Source organism: Meriones unguiculatus, chromosome 10 (genome assembly GCF_030254825.1).
Source record: "Meriones unguiculatus strain TT.TT164.6M chromosome 10, Bangor_MerUng_6.1, whole genome shotgun sequence".
NCBI lineage: Eukaryota > Metazoa > Chordata > Mammalia > Rodentia > Muridae > Meriones > Meriones unguiculatus.
In genome coordinates, this window is record NC_083358.1 from 11,206,210 (window position 1) to 11,231,460 (window position 25,251).

The following is a 25,251-nucleotide window of genomic DNA, read 5'->3' on the forward strand; positions in this document are numbered from 1 at the left end:
CCGTCCGGGCGGGGCGGGGGCCCGCCGGGGTGGTGCATGCGCGGAGAGGCGGAGCGGGCCTGCTCTGGCAGAGCGGCGGGCTCTGTGTCCGGCACTTCTCCCCCGGTGCTCTCCGTGGGGGCTGAGCGGCGGTGAGTGTCGGGTGTCCCTCAGCCTCCGGGACCCTGCGAGCCCGCGGCGAGAGGACGCAGCTCTTCTGCTCCCCGCGCCGCGCCGTGCTGAGGTGTACCCATGCTCCTGCCCTGGGTGAGCCGCGGGCAGGAGGTGGCACACTCTGCCGACGTCTGCCCGCCGCTCGCGGGCCTGGCGACCTTGGGCACGCGCCTGGTCGAGTGCGCGTAGCCTGTCGCAGCGTTTTGGAGATGCGTTGACACCCCGGGCCCAGGGAGCTGTTGTTGCTAATCTAGGGATCTGCCTGGACAAACGGGCTTCCGGTAGAGTGCGTCTTAGCTGCCGTGAAAGTTCCTGTATTGAAAAGTCACTTGCCTGGCTGGTGATGTGGCTCTCCACCAAGACCCCCCACGGTACTCTTGGCAAGGAGAGGAACGCTTCGTGTCCGTTTTTATAGGCTTCGAGGACGACTGTGATTGTGTTTTCACGATAGATGTATGTAGGGTCGAACTATTAGAAGCCTCTGTTAAAATACTGCAGAATCAAACAGGCAAGGGTATGGTGGTTCGTGCCTTAATCCCAGCTCTGGGGAGATAAGGGCAGGAATCAGGAGTTCAAGGTCATCCTCCGCTACATAGGGGAGTTCCAAGCCAGGCTGGAATACTCGAGACCCCGTGTCAATCACAAAACCCACTTTCAATGTAAACGACTTTGCGTGGCAAAGGCATTCTCTTGACATCCTTTCTGTCTTGTACTTGCAGGCCTTGGTGTCTGTCTGCTTGATCGAAGTAAAAATGCCCCTCTTGTCATTTCCTTCAGTGTTGAATTTCAGCCTTCTGCTAACTTTTTTGGGGCACTTGCAACATGCACTTTGAGCCGACTCCGCTCACAAGCTTCTGTTCTACCACCGTGTGCAGGCAGATCCTCTCTCTCTCTCTCAAAGTCCCCATTCAGAGTGCTCACCTGCCTACCTGGTCCTGCTAAAAGATTGTTCCAGAATAAGGCAGAGGAAACCTATTTCTTGAGAAGCAGCTTAGTGGAATCTAAAAGTAGTATGCTCTGTGACTGCTGTCTTTTCTAACGGTGATAGTTGAGGCATGATCGTGTGTGTGTGTGTGTGTGTGTGTGTGTGTGTGTGTGCTGGTGTATGTGTGTAGGAGTCTGTTCTATCCATGTAGATTCCAGGGATCAAACTCAGGTCCTCAGGCTCAGCAGTAAGTGCCTTTTTCTGCTGAGCCACCTCACTGAGCCAAACATCTAGGCCTTTAAAGGATCTATTTTAAATGGCTGGAGATGTAGCTTAGTTGGTCGAGCGCTTTGCCTAGTATGCAATGCAGGTAGCCCTTGGTTTGAGTCCCGACATCACTTAAAACTAGGCCAGCTGGCAAGCACAAACCAGTAATTCCAGCATTCAGGAGGCAGAGGCAGGGGCACGAGGAGTTCAAGGTCTACCCCAAACTTTGTCTTAAAAAAAAAAAAAGCATTTTAAAAAGTATTAAGGGTAAATCTTCAGACTAAAGATACTTTTCTCTCCTTGGCTTTTGTGTGTGTGTGTGTTTGGGGTGGAGGCTGACCTCAGTGCAGTGGAGTCTGATGCTCTGTCCCTCTCTGCCTTGCTCATTTGAGACTCGGTCTCTCACTGAACTGTGTAACTTGCCACTAGGTAAGTCTGCCTGCCTCTGTGTCCTCATCAAGGATTACAGACACCCAAGCCACAGCAAGAGCTTTAACCCCAGGCACTCCCCAGCCCCTTGCTTATTTTAAACTATTAAAAATGGCAACTGTAGTGTAGTGACACAGTAGCAAAATCTTTCTAAAAGAAACACAGATGCGGTGAAAATATAGGGACATCCCCTATAGTAATGCCCTGTGTTATTAGCATGCATCTCCTGTTACTAGAGTCCCTTTATTTTGAAAATGTGCCACCTGGTGCTAAAGCAAGGAGTTTTACAGATAAGGTTGAGTGTTCAGGGCTTAGGTTAAATAGCATTCCTCTTGCCAGGAGTAGGAGGAAACAAAATTAATATTTTATTCTTTGAAATAGCCACCTAGGTTAAGCAATGAGAAGAGCCCATTTTTATTTCTCTGTTAAAAATAAAGTAAAAACAATTTTTGTGGCTGGCACTGTAGTAGCATGCATAGTTTAAGTAAACCTTTGTTACGATGTGAAGAAAACACATATAATTATGTGTGTTTGTGTTTGTATGTGGTATGAATGTATAGATTAGTTGCCACCTGCTTTTTCAAGGCTGCTTCATGACTTCTGGTAGGATTGTTCCTAGATGTTGCCCTGTAAGTTCAAAAATTCCTTTAAAGGGCAAGGAGATGCAGTGGTGGGTGCTTGGTTACATAACACATGGCCCTTGGTTTGACCCTCAGCTTTGAAAAAATAAGGCATTTGGTCCACCTCATGGACTGAACACCATAGCTTAGAGTGGTCTTTCAGCATGCCCAGTTGAGCAGAATCTTCTAACATAAACCCTCTTTTGACATAAATAATTGCATATCTCATGACACACAGATATGTATTTTTTTTCCCAGCCATGAAAAGAACGTGAAAACAGAAAACAGTACTTCAAAAAATAGTAGCCATCCAGTATCCTGAAGTCCACGGGTTGTCATTGCGCAGCACCAACAGATAGCATTGGCTTGTATTGCTAGTTTATGAAAAGCTTAAGATTTGAACAACAGGCTCTAAATGCATGCCATCTTTCTATGATAACGAAGTCGAGAAATTATAAGGTGGGCCATCAAAAGTCGGAGACCATATGTCTGCTTTGCTAATTAAAGAAGCTGTTTCAGAACATCTTAAGTTTGTGTTTGAACTATAAAGTAACACATTTGAGGGCTGCTTGATCAAAATGTACAAAAATATTTTGACAAGCACCATTTTTGAAAGGAAGCATTCAAGTCATTTTTTAGGTGGCAAATCAGTATACTTTCAGAAAAAAAACCAAGTGAGATGAAAACAAGATTAACTACATCCTATTATGTTATTATACATCATAGATGTTAGTGCTTACAGCTATAACAGTAGCCCATGGCTTACATTGCTGACCGATACTAAACTTCATGCTTCCCAGGCACTTGATTTGTGTCACTAAAATGACCTGTAGTCAGTACAAAGTCTGAACTTGGCTGTGTTTCCATTTTCCATTTCAAACACTTGGCTGGGCAGACAGGCTGATTTGTGGTCTTCAGCTGTGGTGTAGGTGTGTTTACAAGTTATCGAATTGAACAGTTAGCAGAAAACATTGCAATTTAAGATAGTGGCTTTGGGCTAGTCCTTGGGAATTTTTTATTTAGGTTCTCTTTGGTGTTTGTTGGGAATGAGGTGGGCAGTTTGAGAATTTTGGAAACATACACATTTTCTCTGATTCTTTTAAATAAAAATTTTGAGGTATAATGTCCATACCAAAATTGCCCAGTGTAAGTGAATTTAGCGACTTTATTTCGTTTGTAGAACTGTGCAGACATTACTAGGACCCAGTTTTAGAACATTTTAATCACTGTAAGAAGTTTGTTTATGTCCACTTAAAAATTAATCCTTACTTTTCCCTTTAGTCCTAATCAACCAGTGGCTTGGTTTTTGTTTCTGTGAACATGAATGTAACCTTTTGTAAACACTGTCTGAAAACAGAGCCATTCAGTAGGAAGTCTTTGGGACCGTTTCACCTCGAGTAAGGCTTTTCATCAGGATTAGAGCATGTAGCTAATGGGTATTGTATTATATAGTTAAGGCACATTTGTTTCTCTGTTTACCTGGTTGTTGGACATTGGGTGGCTTTACATTCCTAGACTTAACTCTTAAGAACAATGCTCTTAGTCAGGTGTGAAGGTGCACACCTCTCACTCCAGTCTTTTGGGGGCTGAAGCATGCAGATCTCTGAGATCAAGGCCAGTCTGTTCTCCATTCTAAGTTCCAGACCAGCGGGGACTACCTGGTGAGACCCTATTTAAAAAAGAATGATGCTCCTGAGTATGTTCATTTCGCAGTGTGAGCTTAGGTTTTCCTTTCTTAGGTACCTCGGTTTGCAGCTGCTGAGTGGCATAAGCGTGTGTGTTCTGCTTTCTCTCTCTGGGTTTCAGCGTACTTCATCTGCAGTGCTGTGAGGGGTCACGTCTCTTCACCCTAAGCCTGCTTTGTATTGTCTGACTTTCTGATTACAGACGGCCCTGATAGGAAGGTGGTTGAACTTAGAGTGCTGCAAAAGCCATGCACACTTGGTAGAAACTTGCTGTCTAATGATGGTCTTTTCCCTGGCTGATGATGTGATGTCTTGATAGCATGTCACAGCACCTGGCCATGGCAGGCAGCCTCAGGGTCACAAGGGAAAACTTGACCGCGTATATGTTGCCTGTGCTTTTGGGTATCGTGGTGTTGCATCCCATCTCGTCTACAAGACGTCCTTCTGTGTATCCTGCTTCTGGTGTAAAGAAACAGGAGGAAGGTGGTTACTCTGGAGATGAAACTCACGATAATTGTCCAGCCCATGATGGTCATCTCATGGGAGTTAGGACTTTGCCAGTCCACATCTCAGTCATCTTGAAGGATAAGGGGATCTGTGAGGCAGCGAAATCATCAGTGTTTGTTAAGTCCACAGTCAACTCTAAGAGCGCTGGGCTGATCAACGATATAGAAAAATTACTTGTGGGGTGGATAGAAGAGCAGGTGCAGAGGCGCATGCCACGCAGCCCTCGGATCCAGATTAAGGCAAGAAGTCTTTCAACATGCTCAGTGAGCACAATGAACCTATGCATCCACGGATGTTTATGGCATGCCATGGGTGGGTTCCGGTGCTTCAAAAAGTGTCATAATTTTCATAGTGTTCTGGTCAGTGGTGGGGCAGTGGCTGCTGATATTGTCTGTGCGAAGATTTTAAGGAAGAGTAGCATAGGGTAATTGTGGATCAGAAAGGCTTACCAGAACAGATATTTAATGTTGATGAGATCAGCTTGTTCTGGAAGCACATACCACAGCCTGCACATTCTCATCCAGAGCCCAAGAGAATACAGGGATTCAGGGACCATGTAACTCTGCTTTGGGGAGGAAATGTTACAGGGTTCAAATTAAAGCCTTTCCTAGTCTACTGTTTGGAGAATGCCAGAACACTGAAGAACGCAAGCAAGCACACACTTCCTGTTTACCGTTACCGTAACAAGAAAGTCTGTCTGACTTTTCTGAAGATTGGTTTCTGAACTGTTATATTCATAAGCCAGAGGTATTGTAGGCAAAGCAGCATCTCATTCATGATCCTTCTGATCCCAGACAATGCTCCAGACATCCGGGTCACGTGGCTGACTTACACCCTGATGATGCTCCAGCCATTCATGGCATGTAGCTGACAGGCATCCTGATGTGAAAGTGGAATGCCTGCTTCTGAACACCACCATGCTTTTCCCACCAATGGACCAGGTGTGATAGCTACTTTCAAAGCACGCCATTCATGCCAGGCATTTGCCAAGGCTGAGGAAGCCAGAGTCTTTCCAAACACTCCTAGGGTCTGGGGAAGGTATTATGGTCCTAGGTGCCATCCAGAACTTTGCTGCTGCGTGGGAGAAGTCACCTGGCAGCGAACAAACTGCCTCTGAAGGAACGTTCTGAGGATGTATATGAGTCCACTCAAGGGCTTTGACAAAGATGCTATTGATGTAGTCAGTCACAAGATGTTAGCTCTAGGGAAATGCCTGGGATTGAACATGGGCAGAAGGCATTCGTGAGGTCATCAGCGTCAAGGCTGAAGCTGAGGAAACTGCAGGAAGAAAGAAGGGAAGCAGGTGAAGAGGAGAAAGAAATTATGCCCAAGGCACCAAAAACTTCACAGCCGAGAAACTGGCAGAAGCATTTGCTGCTAATAGCCAGAGCATGCGGATGCTAGAAGATGGACAGTTGTTGTGAGAGGTTTGTGGGTGCCAATAGGCTGATACAGGATGCTCTTGCTTCCTATGGAGGAATACATCCCACCCCCCCAAACCAGAAAGTGTGAGGTCAAAACTTGGCCTTTTCCTGGAAAATAAAATGTTTACTAAACCAGCAAGTGTCATCACCCCTACCTTCCATAAGCTTTTCTTTGAGCCTTATCAGAAGATGTCACCAATGGTCTCATTGCGCTAGCATCTGCACCAGTCATTCAGCAGTAATTCTAGGTCTGGGCAAATGACTCCTGTGGCTCAGTGTGCTTCCCGGTGTGTAGGCTAATGGTGAGCACCCACACAGCCTTCCTGTTTTCACTTTCAGTGCAACATTCAACAGCATTTGAGGTAACCCATACTGCATTATAAAATGGACTTTGTGTTAGACATACCAAATATAGTTTCTTAAAGTTGTTAATTTTATGGAAATGTGTCTATCTGTGTGTTAGTGTGGGTATGTTTGGATGTAAGGGCCTGTGGAGTGCAAGGAAGACATCAGATCCCCTGGAGCTGGAGTTTCCAGGAGGTTGTGAGCCACATGGTGTGGGTTCTGGGAACTGAACCTGAGTCCTCTGGAGGAGTAAGTGCTCTTACCTGCTAAGCCATCTCTCCAGCCCAACTGCAATGTTTTTAGCGTGTGGTGGGTGTGTCTGGGTGTACTCCACTGCCGAGGGGCACCTGCCTAACTGCGTTGGTAGGCGTCGTGGTATCTCCTGATTTTTATTTGGATTTCCCTATGAACTAATGGCATTGAGTATCTTTTGTGTACTTCATAACTTCATTATATCTTAAAAATATATCTTCAGATCTTTTGTCCATCTTGTGGCTCTTACAAATTGGTTTGTTTTACTGAACTGTTGGCCTTCTTCTATATTCTTAGATAGCAGTCTACAAATCTTTCTTTGCTTTGTTTGTTTTAATAGGTTGTAGGTTTTAGAGTAGTTTAGGTTCAAGGTGAAGGTGATGTGAAATCACAGGGATCCCACCCGCCTGCCCCTTTCCTCAACCTGAGCAGAGCTGTCAGAATCCTGAAATGGGAGTTGTATGTGTGCTGTAACTAATGACATTGTCACACCATCATCACTCAGTGGGACTTCTCATTTTCTTTTTTTTTTCAAACTCAAGATTTAATTTTCTTAAATTACACTTCTTTATTTTTGAATGTTGTCACATCCAGCACAGCTTTAGGAACAGACCTGACCGGGGAGCCAGGGAATGAAGAAAATGCAGACATAGAGATGGAAAAGCTGGGATCAGGTGGTCTGGGCTCTTGGCTGGAGATACAGAACCCCTCCCCCAACTCAGCATGTGTATTATGTGAAGTTGAACGGGGAGGTGGGACTGTCGAATACAGCGAATCAAGGAGGGCAGTGGGTGGCTCCATGCAGAGGAAAGAGGCAGTTTTATGGTGCACAGCTGGATCGAGGAGATAGTTTAGCCAACCTCTGTAGGAGCAGTCTGTGTAGGGGAGCAGGCTTCAGGTCGTGAGTATCTGGGGGTGCCTGGGATTGGGGGGACAACTATGGTGGACGTTTCTGTACACACTGCCAATATCCATGCACAGACTAGAGGGGAAGGCTCTGCCATTTCCCTTTGAGCCTAACCCTCAGGAAGAAAGCTTCACCATTTTCTCCATGGGTCTGAGGGTATGGAGTCCTTGACATGGCAGTGACTATGCCAATCAAACACAGCCACCTGGGACTTACCTCACTCAGGGCTTCCTCTGCTCCCTGTAGCATGTGAGTATATACATGTGTGCTGTGGTGCACGTGTGGCAGTCAGGACAGCTTCTGAGAGTTAGTTTCCTCACCATATGGAGCCTGGGGATTGAAACCCAAATTAGGCTTGACAGCCTTTATCTGCTGAGCCATCTTACCAGCCTGGGTGGTTTCATTTTCTTAACTGTGTTCTCTAAAGTGCAAAAGATTTTAATTTCGGTGAGATAATCAAAATATTATTGTATGGGTGATCCTTTGATTTGCCTAAGAAGTCTTTGTCCAATGTAATGCCATGCTTTTTGTTTTTTTCTTTTCCTCCCCTCGTTACAGTGAAATATGCTTAATGTAAAATGTGCCATTATCATCACTTACAGGTTAATGTTGTAATGTTGGCAGACACTACCATCCTTCATTGCACCTTTTTTTGTTTGTTTTTTAGACAGGGCTTTTCTGTGTAGCCCTGAGTGACTCACTTTGAAGACCAGGCTGGCCTCAAACTCACAGAGATCTGCCTGCCTCTGCCTCCTGGAGTGCTGGGACTAAGGGTGTGCGCCACCACGCCCAGCCATGGTACCTTTTTTTTTTTTTTTTAACGTGTGTATGAAAAGAAACTGTCCCTTACACAGCTCTCATGATCTCTCAGCGCCTAACAGCTGCTGCTCTGCTACAGCCATGTGGACTAGGTATTTCAGACAATAGAGCTCCCATGTTTGTGTGTGGACATTTGGGTTTCTGTTTTGCTGTTGGGAGTAAGCTGCAGTGCATGGCTGTCTTGGTATCTCTTCAAGACCCTGCCTGCAGTTCTTTGGGGGGGGGGTATTTCTAGGAGTGGAATTGATAGGTCATGTAGTAATTATTTTCATTTTTCCCTAAAAAAAAATGTTTAAATTTTTTATTTTTTATTTTTAAAGTATGAGGGATTTCCCTGGGTAATGCAGGTGCAGTGCTGACCAGAAGAGGCCAGAAAAGGGCATTGGAATTCCCCAGAACTAGTGTTAGACACTTGTGAGCTGCCATGTGGTTTCAGGGAACAGAACCTGGGTCCTCTGTAAGGGCAGGAAGTCACTGATGAGCAAACTCTGCCCCCTTTTGGAGGCAGCCTTGCTGGGTGACCCTGGCTCTCCTGAGGTTTTCTCTGCAGCTGTGTCAGCTTGGCCTGGAGCCTGTTTCTCCTGGCTGTTTTTCTGGAGCACTGAGGTTGCAGGCTAGGTCCCAGTGGCATCTATTGAATGGTTAGATGGCTCACGGTACTGTCTCTAGAAGTGGCGGCAGCATTTACATCATGCCAGCAGCGCACAACAGCTCCAGTTTCTTTGCAGCCTCTCCAACACTTGTTACTTTGTTTTACTTTTAAAAGACTGTTTAGCCAAGCGGTGGTGACAACGCCTTTAATAGGGAGGCCGAGGCAGATGGATCTCTGAGTTTGAGGCCCCCCTGGTCTGTAGAGAAAATTCCAGGACAGCCAGGGCTAAAAAGACTATTATTTGTGAGTGAGTGAGTGTGTGTGTGCTTATGTGCATGCAAGTGCCGGTTGAGGACAGAAGAGGCATTGGATTTCCTGGAGCTGTAATTCTCACTTCTGTAAGGACAGTGAGCTCTTAACCTCTTACCTAGTGAGCCGTCTCTAAGCACCCCTCCCTTCCTCCCTTCCTGCTTTCTTTTTGTTTGTTTGTTTTTATTTGTTTGAGAAAGTCTGGATTTCTCTGTGTAGCCTCTGTGTAGCCTCGGCTGCTGTGGAATTCGGACTGAGACCAAGCTGGCTCACAGATCCACCTGCCTCTGCTTCCCAAGTACTGGGATTTAATGAGTGCACCACTATGCTTTGGCAATAGTAGCTTTCTTAATAGGTTTGGGGTAGTTCTTATGTTATTTATTTTTTTGCAGGCAGGGGGAGCTTTTCAGATTAAGTGTTTCTTTTGGTCATGTTTATGAGTTAGAAAATACAGATTAAAAAATAGAGTAACACTATAACGGACACTTTAAAATAATGTATTTCCTTAACCTTGGTTGCTAATTTTCTATTTTGTGGTTGATCCTTTAAACTAATTCTGGGATCTTGGGTTTCTGTTTTCAGTGCAGTAATTACCTTTGCGCACAGATCTGTTAAATTTGAAAACTGCTTATCCTTTCACTTCATCATTTAGCTAAGTTTTTTTTCAGCCAGATGTTAAGAAAGCAGTCTGCATTAATTCACACTAATATGAAACCGACTTATGGTCATTTAAAACTCTCTCAGAGGAATATACAATTTAAAAGAAGTAATAAGCCAATTCTCATACTTGGTAGACTTTCACCTGAATGAAATGAGCAGTAACCAGTTCCGGGAGTCTAGGGGATGTCTTTCAAGTCTGGCTGATGATGTGGGCAGGGGCTCCCGCTTGAGCACTTATCAAGCAGGGTAAGCTTTGAGGCTTATCTTTGGGGATGAGTGCCCTCCCTCCTGGGCCTGCAGGCTCTCTACATCTGGGCAACTCGCTGGCTGTTTCCATCGCAGCCGGTTCACAGCTGACGCTTTCTTCCGCTAAAGGTCATCGCTGGCTCTCGTGAAATTACAGGTGCGCTCTTGCATACTCAAAGCATTCTTGTGTTCACAGGCTGCCCTGCGTCCATTCGTCCTCCTGAAGATGCACCCGGACTTGTCTCCACACTTGCACACCAAAGAATGCAACATCTTGATTGACTTGCTTAAGGAGTGTCACAAAAAGGTAAGAACTCAGAAGCGTGACCAGAAGGCACATGTGAAACCTCGGGAAAACGCTGTGGGGAAGCTCCCTCCCTTAGCACAGCGGGTCAGCGGCAGTGCGTTAGTGACAGGCGTGAAGCGCGGTGTGCGTGACCCCGTGATGGGCGGGGTAGAGAGCCTGTGTGGTCCTGTGCAGCAGGTGCTGCGCATGTCGTTACAGCGAGGTGTGCCGCCTGCCTGAAGGATGCCGGGACGGGCAGTGCAGCTCCACTTCCTGATCACACAGCATCATTCCAGCTTGTCCACGCCTTGGTGGCCCCCTCTGTGTGAGATCGTGTTAACCAGCTCCAGTTTTTGACTGGCCAGTTTTTGATGGGTTTACCTAAGGCTTGGTGGAGTGGAAGGTAGAAAATGAACCCATTTGGGGGCTACTTTAAACCAAGTTGACATTTTTGTAGACGTTGAATATTTTGTTCATTTTATAGTTCCATGAGGCATTTAACGTTGTGCTTCTGTTTACCTCATGATGCTATAAACTATAGATTTATCATATTTAGTAATGGTGACCGCCCTTCAGATGAATACATTTAGGACCCAAAGAATGATAATAAGTAATGCCTGCAGCCTCTGCTGACAGGTATTTTATTGGGTCAAAGAATGCTGTTGATGACAATGCACTTTGGTCAGACAGTTTACACAATATGTATGTGGATCAAGAACTAGGGGCTCTCATGAAGGGCTGTGGTGGCACATGCCTTTTATCCCAGCACTCAGGAGACAGAGGCAGGTGGCTCTCTCAGTTTCAGGTCAGCCAGGGCTACACAGAGAATTCCCATCTTATAAAACAAAGAATTAGAAGCTGTTGCACACGATGTGCCTACCTGGAAAATGAGTCAGGTGATATAAGTGAAATAGAACTTCCGGTTTCAAAAGTAAAAGTGTAGAGTCTTCTTTTGAAAAGGAGCTGGTTGTGTTGATTCAGTACAGAACATTTCCATGCTGTATATAGAAAGTTTCAGACAAGGACAGAGAAGGAGCAAGACTGACAGGGAGCGCACGAGACTTCCTAGAGTGACAGTTCCTTCTTGTCACTGAGGGTCTTAAGGTTATAGTGATAGACACAGGCCACCATCTTTTCATATGTACTCTCTACCTTAGTAAATTAGGGGTCCGGGTTTCAGTCCTTGTTTTTAAGTGTTGTTGAGCTGACAAGGCAGCTGCTGACAAGCCTGAAGACCTGTACTTGACCCCAGAACCCATAGGGTTGCTTCTGGGAGAAGCAACTCCCAGAAGCACATGACACACACAAATATGATTTTTAAAAATTACTCTATATTGCATGTTATTTGTATGTTAACATTTAGTCCTAGACTGTTACAAATTTGAATCGTTTAATCATTATAATTTTAAGTGTATAATTTAATGAGTCTGACCAGTACCCATGCTACTGTGGTACAGTCAGCACAAAATGTCCCCTGCCATTGTGTCCCTGCAGAGTGTGCAGTGTTCTTCATGCCCGGCCCTGGGAACTCGCCACTACCTTTGGTGTCCATGTCCATGTGCTTTGCTGCTCTGGCATCCGTTATCACTGTCCTCCTGTTTGTCCTCTTGTGCTTTGTGCATCCGTCGTGAGGCTGGCACCTGCTGTTTGCTGTACTGGTGGCTCACAGGCTCTTCTGAGCATGGTACATTGTACGAGCTTCTTGGCTTTCGTGGAGTTGTACTCTTTGGAATAAAGCTGTTTATGAACATTTGTTTACAAGCAATTGTGTGGACATCTTTTTATTTGTCTTGGATGAATGCATAGGATTGGGATGACCGGATTGTGTGGTGCCGATAAGGAACTGCCGGACCCTTCTCCATCGTGTGCTGTTTACAAGCAATTGTGTGGACATCTTTTTATTTGTCTTGGATGAATGCATAGGATTGGGATGACCGGATTGTGTGGTGCCGATAAGGAACTGCCGGACCCTTCTCCATCGTGTGCTGTTTGATGCTCTCACCAGCACTTGCTCTAAGTGTTTTAATCTCAGCTTAATGTGCCTGAGGATGTAGTAATGTCTCCTTTTGGTTTTAAGAGTGTGTTGCTATGATGGCTAATAATTTTAGCATTTTTTTCATGTACATGTTGGCCATTTATACAGTCTTTCACTTATATGTAAAAATTTGAGTTGTCTGAATTTAAAAAAAATAATTTGGCAAATAAGTCTGTTAAGTCTGTTATGTTTCTTCATTCTGTGGTATTATCAATCTCTTCTTTTGAGACAGGGTCTTATCATGTAGCCCTGGCTGGACTTGAACTCACAGTTTCACCTGGCTCTGCTTCCCTAGTGCTAGAACTAAAGGCATGTGCCACTGCACCAGTCTTTTCATTTTCTTCCTTTTTCAACATTTTCAGATCTATTTTTATTTTTTGTGCATTGGTCTTTCGCCTGCATGTATCCCTTTGTGGTGGTGTCAGAAGCCCTGGAATTGGAGTTAGACAGTTGTGAGCTGCCATGTGGATGCTGGCAATTGAACCTGGGCCCTTTGGAGGAGCATCTATGAGTGCTTTCAACTGCTGAGCCGTCTGCCAGCCTTCGTTTTCTCAAGGGTGTGTTTTGAAGAGAAACTTACGGATTTGTTAAGGTCATGTTTATCTTTTTTTCCTTTTAAGGATCTTTGCTTGGTTCCTGTGATCATAAAGAAAATATTTCCCTGTGTTTGTGTGTGTTTTGTCTTTACTAGAATCATATGATTTTACTGTGGAGGTCTCTGGTAGATAAAATTTTACGTGTGTATGAGGTGTGATCTTTGAAGTTCATTTCTCTGATCAATACCGAATTGTCTTAGCACCATTTGTTGGAGAGACTGTCTTGCCTCTCTCCTTCCCTCCAGTTAATTTATAAAAATCACCTGAGTAGGTGTGTTTCTGGCTCTGCTGTCTGTCCACTCTTCTTAAATCTAATGTCTCTCTTTCTTAGAAAAAATTGTTTCTCTTCTTCAGCTTTTTAAGGGCTGGATATGTAGATCAGAGCTCAGTTGCCAGAGTGCTCTGAGTTCAACACCCGTACGGCATTAATGGAAGGAATTAGTACATGTCCATAATCACAGCACCTAGAGCAGTGGTTCTCAACTGTGCTAACGCAGTGACCTTTAGTACAGTTCCTCATGTTGTGGTGACCCCCAACTACACGATTATTTCCATTGCTACTTCATAACTGTTCAGTTCCCAGCACCCACATGGCAGCTCACAACTGTCTGTAACTCTAGATCTGGGGATTCTGAACACTATCACAAAGACATACATGCAGGCAAAACACCAATGCACAATAGATAAGAATAAATGTTAAAAAAACTTGATAACTGTATACTTTGCTACTGTTATGAGTTATAATGTAAATATCTGATATGCAGGGTGTCTGATATTCAGCCCCCAAAGGGGTTGTGACCCACAGGTTTCGAACACTATGTAGAAGAAGTAGAGGCAGGAGGATCAGAAGTTCATCCTCAGCAGCATAAGTTCAAGACCAGCCTGAGCTGCATGAGATTCTTCTCACAATAAATAAACAAAAAACCAACCTCCTCAACTCTTAAAAAGAGTATTGTATGTATGTGTGTTTGTCTGTATATGTAAGTGTGTATGTATGTATGTATGTATTTATGTACGTGTGTATGTGGGCACAAGTGCCCGTGGTATGTGTGTGTGTGACAAGTTGAAGGATTTGGTTCTTTCCTTCCACCTTGTTTTGAGGCAGGATCTCTCTCATTTCTGCCATTGTGCTGGATGAGTGAGCTTCTGGCCCGTTTTGTCTCTGTCTCCTAAATTGCCCTAGTAATACTGGGATTACAGACTCAGCTTTTGATATGCTTTTGGGGCACCAAACTCAGCGTGTCCATTTATGAGGCAATCACTTTTTTCTGCTGAGCTGTATCTCTTTGGCCGCATATATCTGTCCCAGTACCACACAGCTTTGAATTCTGTTACCTTGTATCGTCTCTAACCCATGCTCCAACTGTCCTTTCTTTTTGGAGATAGGGTCTCACATTGTAGCCCTGGCTGTCCTTGAACACGCAGAGATCTGCCTGCCCCTGCCTTCTGAGTGCTGGGATCAGAGGCGTGCACCACCATGCCCCGCTCAACCATGCCTTTTCTAAAAGTTGATGTTGGCTAGTAAATTCCGTAGAATTCCTTGGAAGTTTTAGAATTAGACTGTCACTTAAATTTGGTGCTGAGCACTTGGGTTTTTAGCTTTTTCTTTTTTTTTTTTTTTTTTTTGGTGGGCAGTTTGTTTACTGATTGAAATCATCTCATCTGCTGGGTAGGCAGGTTGTTAGGGTTTTTAGGGTGAGTCTGGCGTACCTCAGCATGACTCTAGGTTCTCTACTGCTTGAGTGGTCAGTGAGGTCTCTGTTTTGGCCTGTAAGAACTCCACGGCCTCAGAGCTGCTTTTCAGCCTTCGGTTCTGTAGTTTTTTGAAGTTACTGCAGCCCTGCGATGTGTCTACCAACAGGCGTGGCAGTCCAGTGTGGTTGACACAGCCAACCCCCTGGAGCTGTGCTCCTCAGCTCCTCGAGGTCAGCGTTCTCTGTCCGACTGTGTGGTTGACAGGAAGCCAGGTAAACACCGGGCCTGCCTTGTTCTGCCTCTTTTCAAATGCCACAGACCTGGGCCATCCTCTGAAGGTTTTCTCCTGTGCTCTGGCCAGGCTTCTTCTGGTTGTTGGAAGACCAGCTCTTTCCTGTTAACTCTCTCCGAATTGGAGGATTTCAAATGGATTTTTAATAGATGACCTTTGAACAATTACATGGTAGCTTGGAAAAAGTAAAAAAAAAAAAAAAGGATCTTTATACTAGACCTATAAATCTAGTCTAGGGGATCAGGGGTTTAAATGGCCTGCCTCCCCACAAAAATAAAAAGCACACAAATAGTAAGAAAAGGTGTGTGTAGCCTGCCTGTGGGGAAAGACTGCCCACAGGTCACTAGTCTAGAGTCTGTCTTAAAAGTTGTTCCTTTCCTCCTTTCCATAGTTCTTTGAAGGGAAGTCACTGTGCACATTTAAAGACTAGTGAGTTAAGTTCTCTCTCTCCTTGATACAGTATCTATGTGGTTATTTAATTTTTAAATCCTGTGTTATAGACTTATCTTATTTAATTACCTGTCAGTGCAGACTCATGCATACTAGGGTTATAATTTAATACATATTTTGTTGCCCAGTTATTTCAGCTTTGGGCACTGGGTGTCTTTCAGTGTGGTGTGACTGTGGTTGAAGAGAAGCTGTGGTATTTTAGGCCCTCACTCAGGTAACATGCTCAAGAGGCAGAGACAGGAAGATCAGGAGTTCAAGGACAGCCCAGGATACTCATTTAGCTGGGTGTGGAGACACATACATTTAATCCCTGTGCTCAGAGATGCGTCATGAGCAGAACCAGGTGATTATAACCTCATTCCAGATGAGTCATGCAGTCACACCAAAGGGAAGGATGGCCAAAGTCTAGGCGTTTGAACATAGGCTAAGGACGGGGTTGTTGGTAGAGCATGGCTCTGGCAGTGGCGTGAGTCAGCAGCTGGAGAAGGGCCTTCGGTATGTTCCGTGAGCCCCAGAGTTGAGCAGTGAGCGATTGCTCACAGAACCACACTACACTTCGCAGTGTCACTGGGGCCTGACAGCCTTCGTGCTGACCGTAGAACGGAGTCCCTGGCTTCGAATCCGACGCAAGGGGGCCCATGCCACCTGTGCGCTTCTGTAGACTTTTTGCCACAGCTGCAACTTTCTGCCTTTTCCTGCACTCTGGGAATTCTGGGTGTGTACCACACACTGCCTCAGTAGTTTGATTGATAGGATGGTAGGCCACGTCATCTAGCTTCTGTCCCCAATTTGTGTGGCTGTTCTAATCTTTCTCTGTTACGAGGCTATATTGCTCTACCACTCTGGATGTCCTTCTTGTGGGGACTCTGCAGTACTCTCTAGTCCTCTTGAAGTACGGGGTCCCTTTATCTCCACAGAGTCTGCCTTGCTGTGCTTTCATCCTTCTTCCCGGGTTTTATGTTTTTTTCTGTGGCCTTTGCAGCCACGTGCCATTCCCATGGCTGTCAGTATCTACAGGCTGCTTCTGATCTCCTGGCCTGTTTTGCCTGCATTTGTCAGCAAGACTCAAATCATCTACACTTAAAATACAGAATGTAAAGCAGCTGCTTTCCTCAAAGCCACTTGGAAGTCCTTAATGTTACTTCTCTTCTGCTTTATAAAGGCAGTATTTAATACATGTCACTGTAGATAGTATGACAAACCCAAGAAAGCATCAGGGAAACAGAAGCTGTCATTCCTTTGCCACCCAGAAAGAAAGTCACAAAGAACAGGCTTTACTCCGGGAGTGTGTTTCCCTCTCTTTGTGTTTTTCTCTTCTTGGGGGGTTAGAGTGGGGTGTCTTCCTATTAACATTTTAAAAGACATCTTTCCCCGTCCTGTGAACACAAAAACATAAAACCTTACAGTAACTCCAGCCTCAGAGCAGACTTGAAGGAGTGTTTGCCTTTTCCTCTTTCAGTTATTTTTTTGCTCCTTGGGAAGACACTTAGCCAGCAGGTCACTGCCTGCTGAGGTCCCTGCCAAGTACCTGGTTCGGCTCCCTCACTCTCCAGCCAGCACTCTCTATCCCTTCCCCAGCCTTGGCTCTTCCCTGGTTTTACCTAGTTTTGCCTCTACCCTTAATTCTGTGATGTCAACAACTAATATCTCTAGCTCAAACATTTTTTTCCTTCTGAATTCTGTTTATCTCTGCTTCACATCAACTCTGTGGACTTAGCTGTTCCACAAACAAACTGAACTTGTCCGGACAGATTCAGCTTGTTTGAAACTGTACCTTCCTTTCTGTCTTAGTGACATCTGTCGCTGGACTTTTGGCTACTTTATTGGGTTCTTTTATCTACTCCCCTACACTACCCCTATCCCTTCTAAGCCCCCAACACTAGGTAGGAGAGAAAGAAGGTTAGAGGGGAAAGAGGGCATCTAAATCATTAGACCACTTCCTGCTGATTAGGGGTGTGGAGTTCCTGGGGTCAAGTTTAATCTTTGTCGACAGGATATCTCCAATCAGCAATCCAAAAAACAGCAACAGGCAACAGCAGCTGGAGCAGCAGCCACTGCCTCTCTTGGGGCTCTGTCACTTATATAGCCTTTGAAGAGTCCCCAGAATTCTATAACTGTAAACTATCTGCAGCTGGCAAAACCACACCCCTGCCAGAGCTTGAGACAAATCATAGCTGCTATGGACAATCTGAAGCATCATCTGGGACTAAAACAAAAAGCATATTCATGTAACATTTCTGTGTTTTTTTTTTTTTTAAGATTAATTAATTTATTATGTATACAGTGTTCTGCCTGCATGTACACCTCCACACCAGAAGAGGGCACCAGCTATCATTATAGATGAACCACCATGTTGTTGCTGGGAACTGAACTCAGGACCTCTGGAAGAGCAGCCAGTGTTGTTCTTAACTCTGAGCCATCTCACCAGGCCACTCTGTGTCCCTTTTTTTTTTTTATTAAGTTCTTTGACAGTTTCACACATGTACACAGTGCTTTTTTTTTTGTTCTCAGTCCTCATCCTCTCATCTACTCCATACCCCGTAATCCGTCCTAATTGATTCCTTCCCCACATTGATGCCTTTTTGATTTACCACCACTGATTTTAACCAGGACTGCCATGTGCGTCTACTGAGGACAGATTCTTGGGACCCCGGGGTGTCCCTGGCCTACAGCACCACCATATGGAAACAGTTCATTTTGTCCTCACTCTGCAGTGAGAGCAGGGCTGGGTTCACCTTGTTCACTGCTGACGCCCCAGCGTCCAGTAGGTGGGCCCTATGTATACACGGTTCTCGGATACCAACTCACCCGTCACTCCTTTGGGTCACTCTCTGGAATGCGCAGCTAGTGTTAGCAAGTACGGGAGAACTGCAGTCCGTGTCCCCCTTGGGGATGTGGGGTTGCCGTTTCCCACTTCAGAAGCTGTAATTCTCGTTCGGGCTTAGCCAGTGTAGAGCTAGAAGGACAACGGCTAGCTTTGATCTTAGATTTGAGTGGTAAGATGTGTACAGGGGGCAGTTGGGGAGTGCTAGCTGCAAGTGTGAGGCCGAGTTCTGAGGCAGGCACCTGCGGGAAAGCCGGGCACAGCAGCGGGGGCCTGTAATTGGCGTGGGAGCCACAGACAGGAGGATCCCTGGGGTTTGCTAGCCAGCCGGCTTAGCCTAATTGGAAAACCTCAGGCTCAGGAGAGAGATTGAAGAAAACACCAACATCGACTCTGGCCTCCACACACACACACTTGTACATACAAGATTATAGTTACGTGTGCACACACTGGGGTGTGTGTGTGTGTGCGTGTGCGTATGTATAGGTAGGTAGGTAGGTAGGTAGATAGATAATGGATGGGGGTGCTGTAGGCCCTAAGTACTGTGCTATGATCTCTAAAAGTTCATCTTTTATTTTCAATTAGAGTGAAAATGCATTGTTCCTGTTTATTTGTTGTCAAAGGAAAACAGGAAATGCTTGTTCTTAAAAGGCCATTACGTGACAAAGAGGAACTCCTGGTCTGTTTTAAGTGCTTATTGGGACAGCTCTGACCGTTTGTTCAGTGTGGACCCGGTGAAGGAGGAAATAGAACTAGCACAAGGTGTCTCTTCCTAATTCTGTGTTGTCTCGCTCCCATGAAAACCGTACGTAGAAGAAGAGAAACGTGTTCATTACAGCCACAGGTTCAGTGTTTACAGCAGGTCTTTGCTGCAGATCACTGTGCTGCCCAGCCTGCCTTCAACATGTGCCATGCAACACCTCTGACTTTACTGAGCCTGGGTCCTTAGCGCCAACTTTGGCGTCTGCCACGCAGCATCATAGTGTTGGCAACAGGCTTTGAACCATAGATCCAATTTTTAGTTTTGCTTTTCCAACAAAGCAGACTGTGAACCTAATTTTTTTGATGTTTATTTGTCTTTATTGTATGTGTATGGGTGTTTTGCCTGTATGTACATCTGTGCCCATGCAGTGCCCATGGAAGCCAGATGAGGGCATCAGATCCCTGGAACTGGAGTTAAAGCCTCTTGTTAGCTGCTGGGAATAGAACCTGGGTCCTCTGTAAGAGCAGTGGCGCTCTTAACCATTGAACCATCGCTCCAGCCCCAACACAGGTTTTTCTTATGAACTAGTGGCTTATTTATATGACCGGTACAGGCCATCTAATGATACTGTGTATGTCTGATGTAGTTTGATGATATTTGGGATGGAGGCACGTGAGGAAAGTGGCTTTGGCAGCAAACATTTTATTAAGTAGCTTCGAAAAGGGGTATTTTAAATTACACATACACACACATATGTGGCTGTGTACATGGGAGCATGTATGAGTACAGGTGCCAGGAGGGCAGAAGAGAGCATGAGATCCCATGAAGTGGGAGTGTAGGTGCCAGGAGTTGGATTCGAGTCCTTTACCAGAGCAGCAAGCACTCTTAACCACAGAGCCACCGCTACAGCCCCTTGAGTAACCCTATGGAGCAGCGTTCGCCAGGGAAGTGAGTTAGTCTTTGCTGGTGTCACTGGGACCACCCTGCAGCCACATCCCTCCAATATGAGTGGGTGGGGCATGCTCCTTGAGGAAAGGAGTGGTTTTAGGCGATTAAAGTGTTTTCTTTTTTTAAATACATATATATGTGTGTTTTTCTGGCATAGCACCGCATATAGGTACCTTTGGAGGCCAGAGGCATTGGGTTCCTCTGGAGATGGAGTTACAGGTTGTGAGCTGCCCAGTGAGGGTGCTAGGAACTGAACTTGGGTCCTGGAAGAATCAAAACTGTTCTTAATTGCTAGTCAACTCTCCTGCCTTGTGATTAAACTTTTCTACTTTACTCTTTTACACTATGTAAAATTTTAATGGATTAATAAATCATTTTGTTTTTTTAAACTAAGAAAGTGTGTGTATGTGTATGTCTGTGTAGGCCAGGGGTCAGTGTCTGATGTCTTTTCAGTCACTGCACTTTTTTTGAGACAAAGTTTTTCACTGAAGCTGGAGCTCATGGACTCAGCTGGACGGGCTGGCCAGTGAGCCCCAGGGTCCTGCCGTGCCCGCCTCCCCCGGGCCGTGTGATGTTCATGTGGGTGCTGGAGGCGGGACGCAGGTCCTTGACCCTACCAGCATTCTACCCATCTGGTCGTCTAATCATTCAGGTTTGTTTTTCTTTCTGTCTGCAGACACTTTTTTCCGGCCACAGAGAAAGGATGGGTAGTCCTCCTTAGGAACCATGTTTAACTCTTAATTGCTTACCCCAGAGTGACCCAGCGGACCCCCTTGCCATCGCAGCACTTGTTTACATTCTGTGTTTCACAGACGTTGGCTTATTAGGAGATGAACTATTGCATCCCTTTCTCCCTTCAGCACAACATTATGAAGTTTTTTGGTCATTGCAACGACCTTGATCGGGAAATGAGGAAGTGCTTAAAGAATGAGGTAAGAACGGTGTTCAGTGTTAAACAACAACAGTTTAGGATATTATGTTGTTGCTGTTATTAGATTTTCTATAATTTCAGCCTAACAAAGAAAATCGACTATATATGTATGGCATTCTCCTTAAAACCAAAGGGGCGGAAACCTGCTTTGCAAACAGCTGTAGACTGTTGTCGCCCCCTTCTCTCATGTGCACAAGGTGAGAAAGCATCTTTGCTTTCATTGAAAAATATTCACGAAAACAAAGCCTGTGCTATTCTGACCTGTGCTTTTTCTGTTCCACACATATTTTCAATTTTATAGCTTTTTACCTATGTTTAGATTTATTGTCCCTGTGTAATTCATTTTGCCATTGTTTTGATAACCAAAACCTCACATGAACTCTTCTTTCCAGCTGGTCCTGAGCGGTGTGTGTCTTCAGTTGGATGTCATAGACACTTCTTGTCTGTATTTGTTTTTGTAAGATTTTCTATTTCCTTCTGTCTTAGTTAGGGTTGCTATTACTATAAAACACCATGACCAAAGCAAACTGGGGAGGAAAGAATTTATTTGGGTTACATCTCCATATTACAGTCCATCATTGAAGGAAGTCAGAACAGGAACTCAAGCATGGCAGGAACCTGAAGGCAGGAGCTGGTGCAGAGGCCACGGGGTTGTGCTGCTTACTGGCTTGCACATGCTTTCTTAAAGAACCCAGGACCAGCAGCCAGGGATGGCCCCACCCACAATGGGCTGGGCCCTCCCCCATCAATAACTAATTAAGAATATGTCCTACAGGCTTGCCTGTAGCTGATCTTACAGAGAGATTTTCTCAGCTAAGGCTGCCTCCTCTTCGATAGCTAGAGCTTGTGTCAAGTTGACATAAAGCTAGCCAGGATACCTCCCCTATATTTATTATTGCTTTATTCTGTAGCTTATGAATGTTGTTCTGTCCAATCTTTCTTCTCCCAAGTCTGCTCTGCTCTTTTGATTTCATGTTCTGTTTTTGTTTTATTTTGTTTGTTTATATGTTGTTTTTCAAGACAGGTTTCTCTGTGTAGTCCTTGCTGTCCCGGAACTTGCTCTGTAGACCAGGCTGGCCTCCATCTCAGAGATCTGCCTGCCTCTGCCTCTGCCTCTGCCTCTGCTGGGATTAAAGGAGTGTGCCACCATAGCCTGGCTCCTCTGCTCTTAAAAGTGGCTTGCTTCACAGACTCTCCTGCCATCCCTCCTTGTGTTAGAACTTTCTTTCCCTGTATTTTCCTTTTTCTTTTTTTTTTTTTTTCTAAACTCAATCATTACTGATACCAGATTTAACAGGCACAAAGCCAAGAAACCAATGATGCCAGATAATGAGTTTCTGTTGCATTGTCTTTTGAACACCCAGCAGGAAAGTGTGTTGGAACTTTTAAAGAATTATGTGTATGTGTGTGGGTATGTGCACATGGGTAGAGATTCTTATAGGTGTTGCATTCCGTGGAGCTGGAGGTCAGGGTGGTTGTGAGCTGCCTGACATGGGTGCTGGAAACTGAAATTGGGTCCTCTGCAAGAGCTGTATAGGCTCCATAGCAGTGAGCCTTCTTCAGCTGCAGTGTGAGAATATTTCTTGCCACTTTAAAAGGGGATGCCTGTTTCTGCCTCTCTCTGCTGCCTTTGCCTTTGCTGTTACTGCGTTCACATCTCCTTTGTCCCTGTTACTTCGTTGTTTGATTTAACTGTCCTTTGTATTTTGTGGGTTTTGATGATGCTGTTTTTGTTCAAGGCCATCTTGACTTCCAACATCAGTATAAGACTTTACTTCAGTGTGCTCTATAATTAATTTTGACACCCACTATACACACCACCTTCTGAGCGTTTACCTTTCACCCCTCCTCTCCTGGTTGTGATGGAGAGTCCTGTAAATCTTTTTTTTTTCCCCTAGAGCACATATCTATGTTCTAGAGTGGTGTTTTATATTGTTTTTCTCTTTTGTTCTGTTTTGATTTTGACACAGGGTCTCATACAGCCTGCGCTGTCTTGACCTCCTGCACCTACACATTTGGTTGAAGATCTCCAGTGCCTGTCCTCCTGTGCCTGTCCTCCTGTGCCTGTCCCCCTGTGCCTGTCCCCCTATGCCTGTCCCCCTGTGCCTGTCCCCCTGTACCTGTCCTCCTGTGCCTGTCCTCCTGTGCCTGTCCTCCTGTGCCTGTCCTCCTGTGCCTGTCCTCCTGTGCCTGTCCTCCTGTACCTCTTCCCTGCTGTTGCTATTGTTGATGTTTTGCTTTTTGTTTGTTTGGTTTGGTTTTCTAGACAGGATTTTTCTGTGTCACCCAGGTTGTCCTAGAACTCTTAGTTCTCTGGACTCAGCCAGAATTACCAGTGTGATCCACTATACCCAGCCTGGAGTAGTTTTTGATGAAGAAAAACAATTTGAAAAACTGTTATTTAAGGGCTGAGAACATGGCTCATTGGGAGACAATGCTTGCGGCCCCCGAGTTTCACTCCTGGGACACATGGTGGAAGGAGAGAGTGACATCCTAAAAGTTACCTTTTACCTCCACACGTGAACCATGACATGTGTGTACTCATGCTCACAAACAGACAGAAAATAAATGTATCTGTTTGTTTGTTTGACACAGGGACTCACCACATAGCTCTGTCTGTCTTAGACTTTACCTTTTAGAGCAGACTGGACCCACAGTGGTCCGCCACTTCTGCCTCCCAAGTACTGGGGTTAAAGGTGTGGGCCACTAAGCCTGGCAATAAATGTAATTTTTAAAAACTGCCGTTCAAAATTATTTAAACAGTATTTTAATCAAAACCTTTAGTTTGAAATTGTATTGACTGGAACTTCTTAAAAGCTGTATGGCCTGGCTCTTTATGTCTGTGGTTCCTGCCCCAGGCGAGTGGAGGAGTTCAAAAGTTGAAAATATTAATATTTGGGGGTTGAGAGGTTCAGTTGGAGAGTAATTCCAGTCAGGTCCTTGTTTGGATCTTACCAAATCTCCTGTTTTTGTGTCCTTTCTTTCCTTGTCTCTGGCTCCTGAAAGGTGTTTCATTGTTTAATTCATGTTTTAATTCACTTTCTCACTTCCCAAAGAAGAATAATTACTTTGTTTTCAAAATGTGTTCATCTTTATCTACATGTATTTAAGCATTCTGTTTTGGATGTGCTGGCCAGATGTAGATAGGTACTTCAGCTGCAAACCTCCAAGGTGAAAACTGCTTTTAGGGCAAGCCAGTTGTAAAAGCTTAGGTTTGTGGAGAGCCAAGTATGGGGGCAGCTAACAGTGAAGAGACCCGGACGCTCACCTGCTGTAAATTCCCCGGGGAGTCAGTGGCAGGCTATGATGGGCTGTTTACTCTTCAGAGTGGCTAGAGGAACATCAGAAATCGGCTTCCTCACCCCTGCCTGTCAGCCCCTGGCTTGAGTACTGTGTTCAACTCGAGTTCTGAATTTTTAATGAATTAATGTACCCTACAGAATAAGCCATTTTGCAGGCACCAGAAGAGGCCATGCCCTGTAAACATTTGGAGAAACCAGTAGTATTTGGCCTCGAAAAGAGGAAAAGGGGGTTATCATTGTCCATCTGTTACTTGAAGATTAAAGCTGGCAAGAGTAATGGAAGGGTGATGGAGAGATGGCTCAGCGATTAAGAGCACTAGCTGCTCTTCTAGAGGACCGGGGTTCAATACCCAGCACCCCCATGGCAGCTCACCACTGTCTGAAACTCCAGCTCTAGGAGTTCCGACACCTTCACACAGATATACATGCAGGCAAAATATCAATTTACGTAAAATAAAAATACTTAAAAAAAAAAAAAAAAGAAGGCAGGAGAGGAGTTTACAAGAAAATACTGGTTCACTGTGACAACTTTGTGAACCGCCCAGCAGCTGAGCAGGCTGCTCTCAAGGTAAGTAAATTAGGCAGAGGAGCTGCTGGGGACAGGGACAGAGTGCATCTGTCCAAAACGTCCCTTGACCTCACTGGCTTAACTGACGCCCATAGGTGTAACCTGTTGCCCCTTCTCTCCCCCTGTCCTTCAGTACATGGAGAAGAGGACCAGGAGCAGGGAGCATGGCGCTGAGATGCGGAAGAGACTCTCCGATCTGCCAGAGGAAGGGGGAAGATAGCTCATGGTGGCTTGGAGACCTGAAGATGGCTGGTAGCCGGAAAAAGTCCCTTCTCTTTGGTCTCTTGAACCCTTTTGAGTGAAAAGTGATCCATGAAGAACTAGCTCATGGAGAGTCATGAGACTGTGGATTCTCCGTAGTTGTTGAGCAAAAGCCTTTTGTGCCGTGGACTGTGCCTCCAAGACAGTTTCCTCTGCTGCTGCCTGAGCCTGTGTCCACCTAATACTGACTCGTCTCCACAATAAAGTCATCAGTGCTGGC

At 45.2% G+C, this 25,251-nt stretch overlaps 1 protein-coding gene and 1 non-coding gene across 5 annotated transcripts; one reads left to right on the forward strand and one right to left on the reverse strand.

The window, feature by feature from the left end:
* Window positions 1-5: 5 nt before the first annotated feature.
* On the forward strand, window positions 6-25,251 carry Cmc2 (C-X9-C motif containing 2). Of its 4 annotated transcripts, none has more exons than XM_021638845.2 (4): window positions 6-131; window positions 10,337-10,447; window positions 20,830-20,901; window positions 24,904-25,251. In XM_021638845.2, exons 2-4 carry the CDS (start codon window positions 10,367-10,369, stop codon window positions 24,988-24,990), a joined length of 240 nt encoding a protein of 79 aa, XP_021494520.1. In that variant the 5' UTR covers window positions 6-131; window positions 10,337-10,366; the 3' UTR covers window positions 24,991-25,251. The 4 variants fall into 4 exon arrangements, with proteins under 4 accessions (XP_021494520.1, XP_060247894.1, XP_060247893.1 ...); XM_060391911.1 differs by having other exon boundaries at window positions 112-246; XM_060391912.1 differs by lacking the exon at window positions 6-131 and adding an exon at window positions 253-524.
* LOC132646158 (small nucleolar RNA SNORA8) lies at window positions 22,166-22,293 on the reverse strand. The gene has a single exon (XR_009584283.1). It is a non-coding gene; the product is annotated as a small nucleolar RNA SNORA8 (small nucleolar RNA).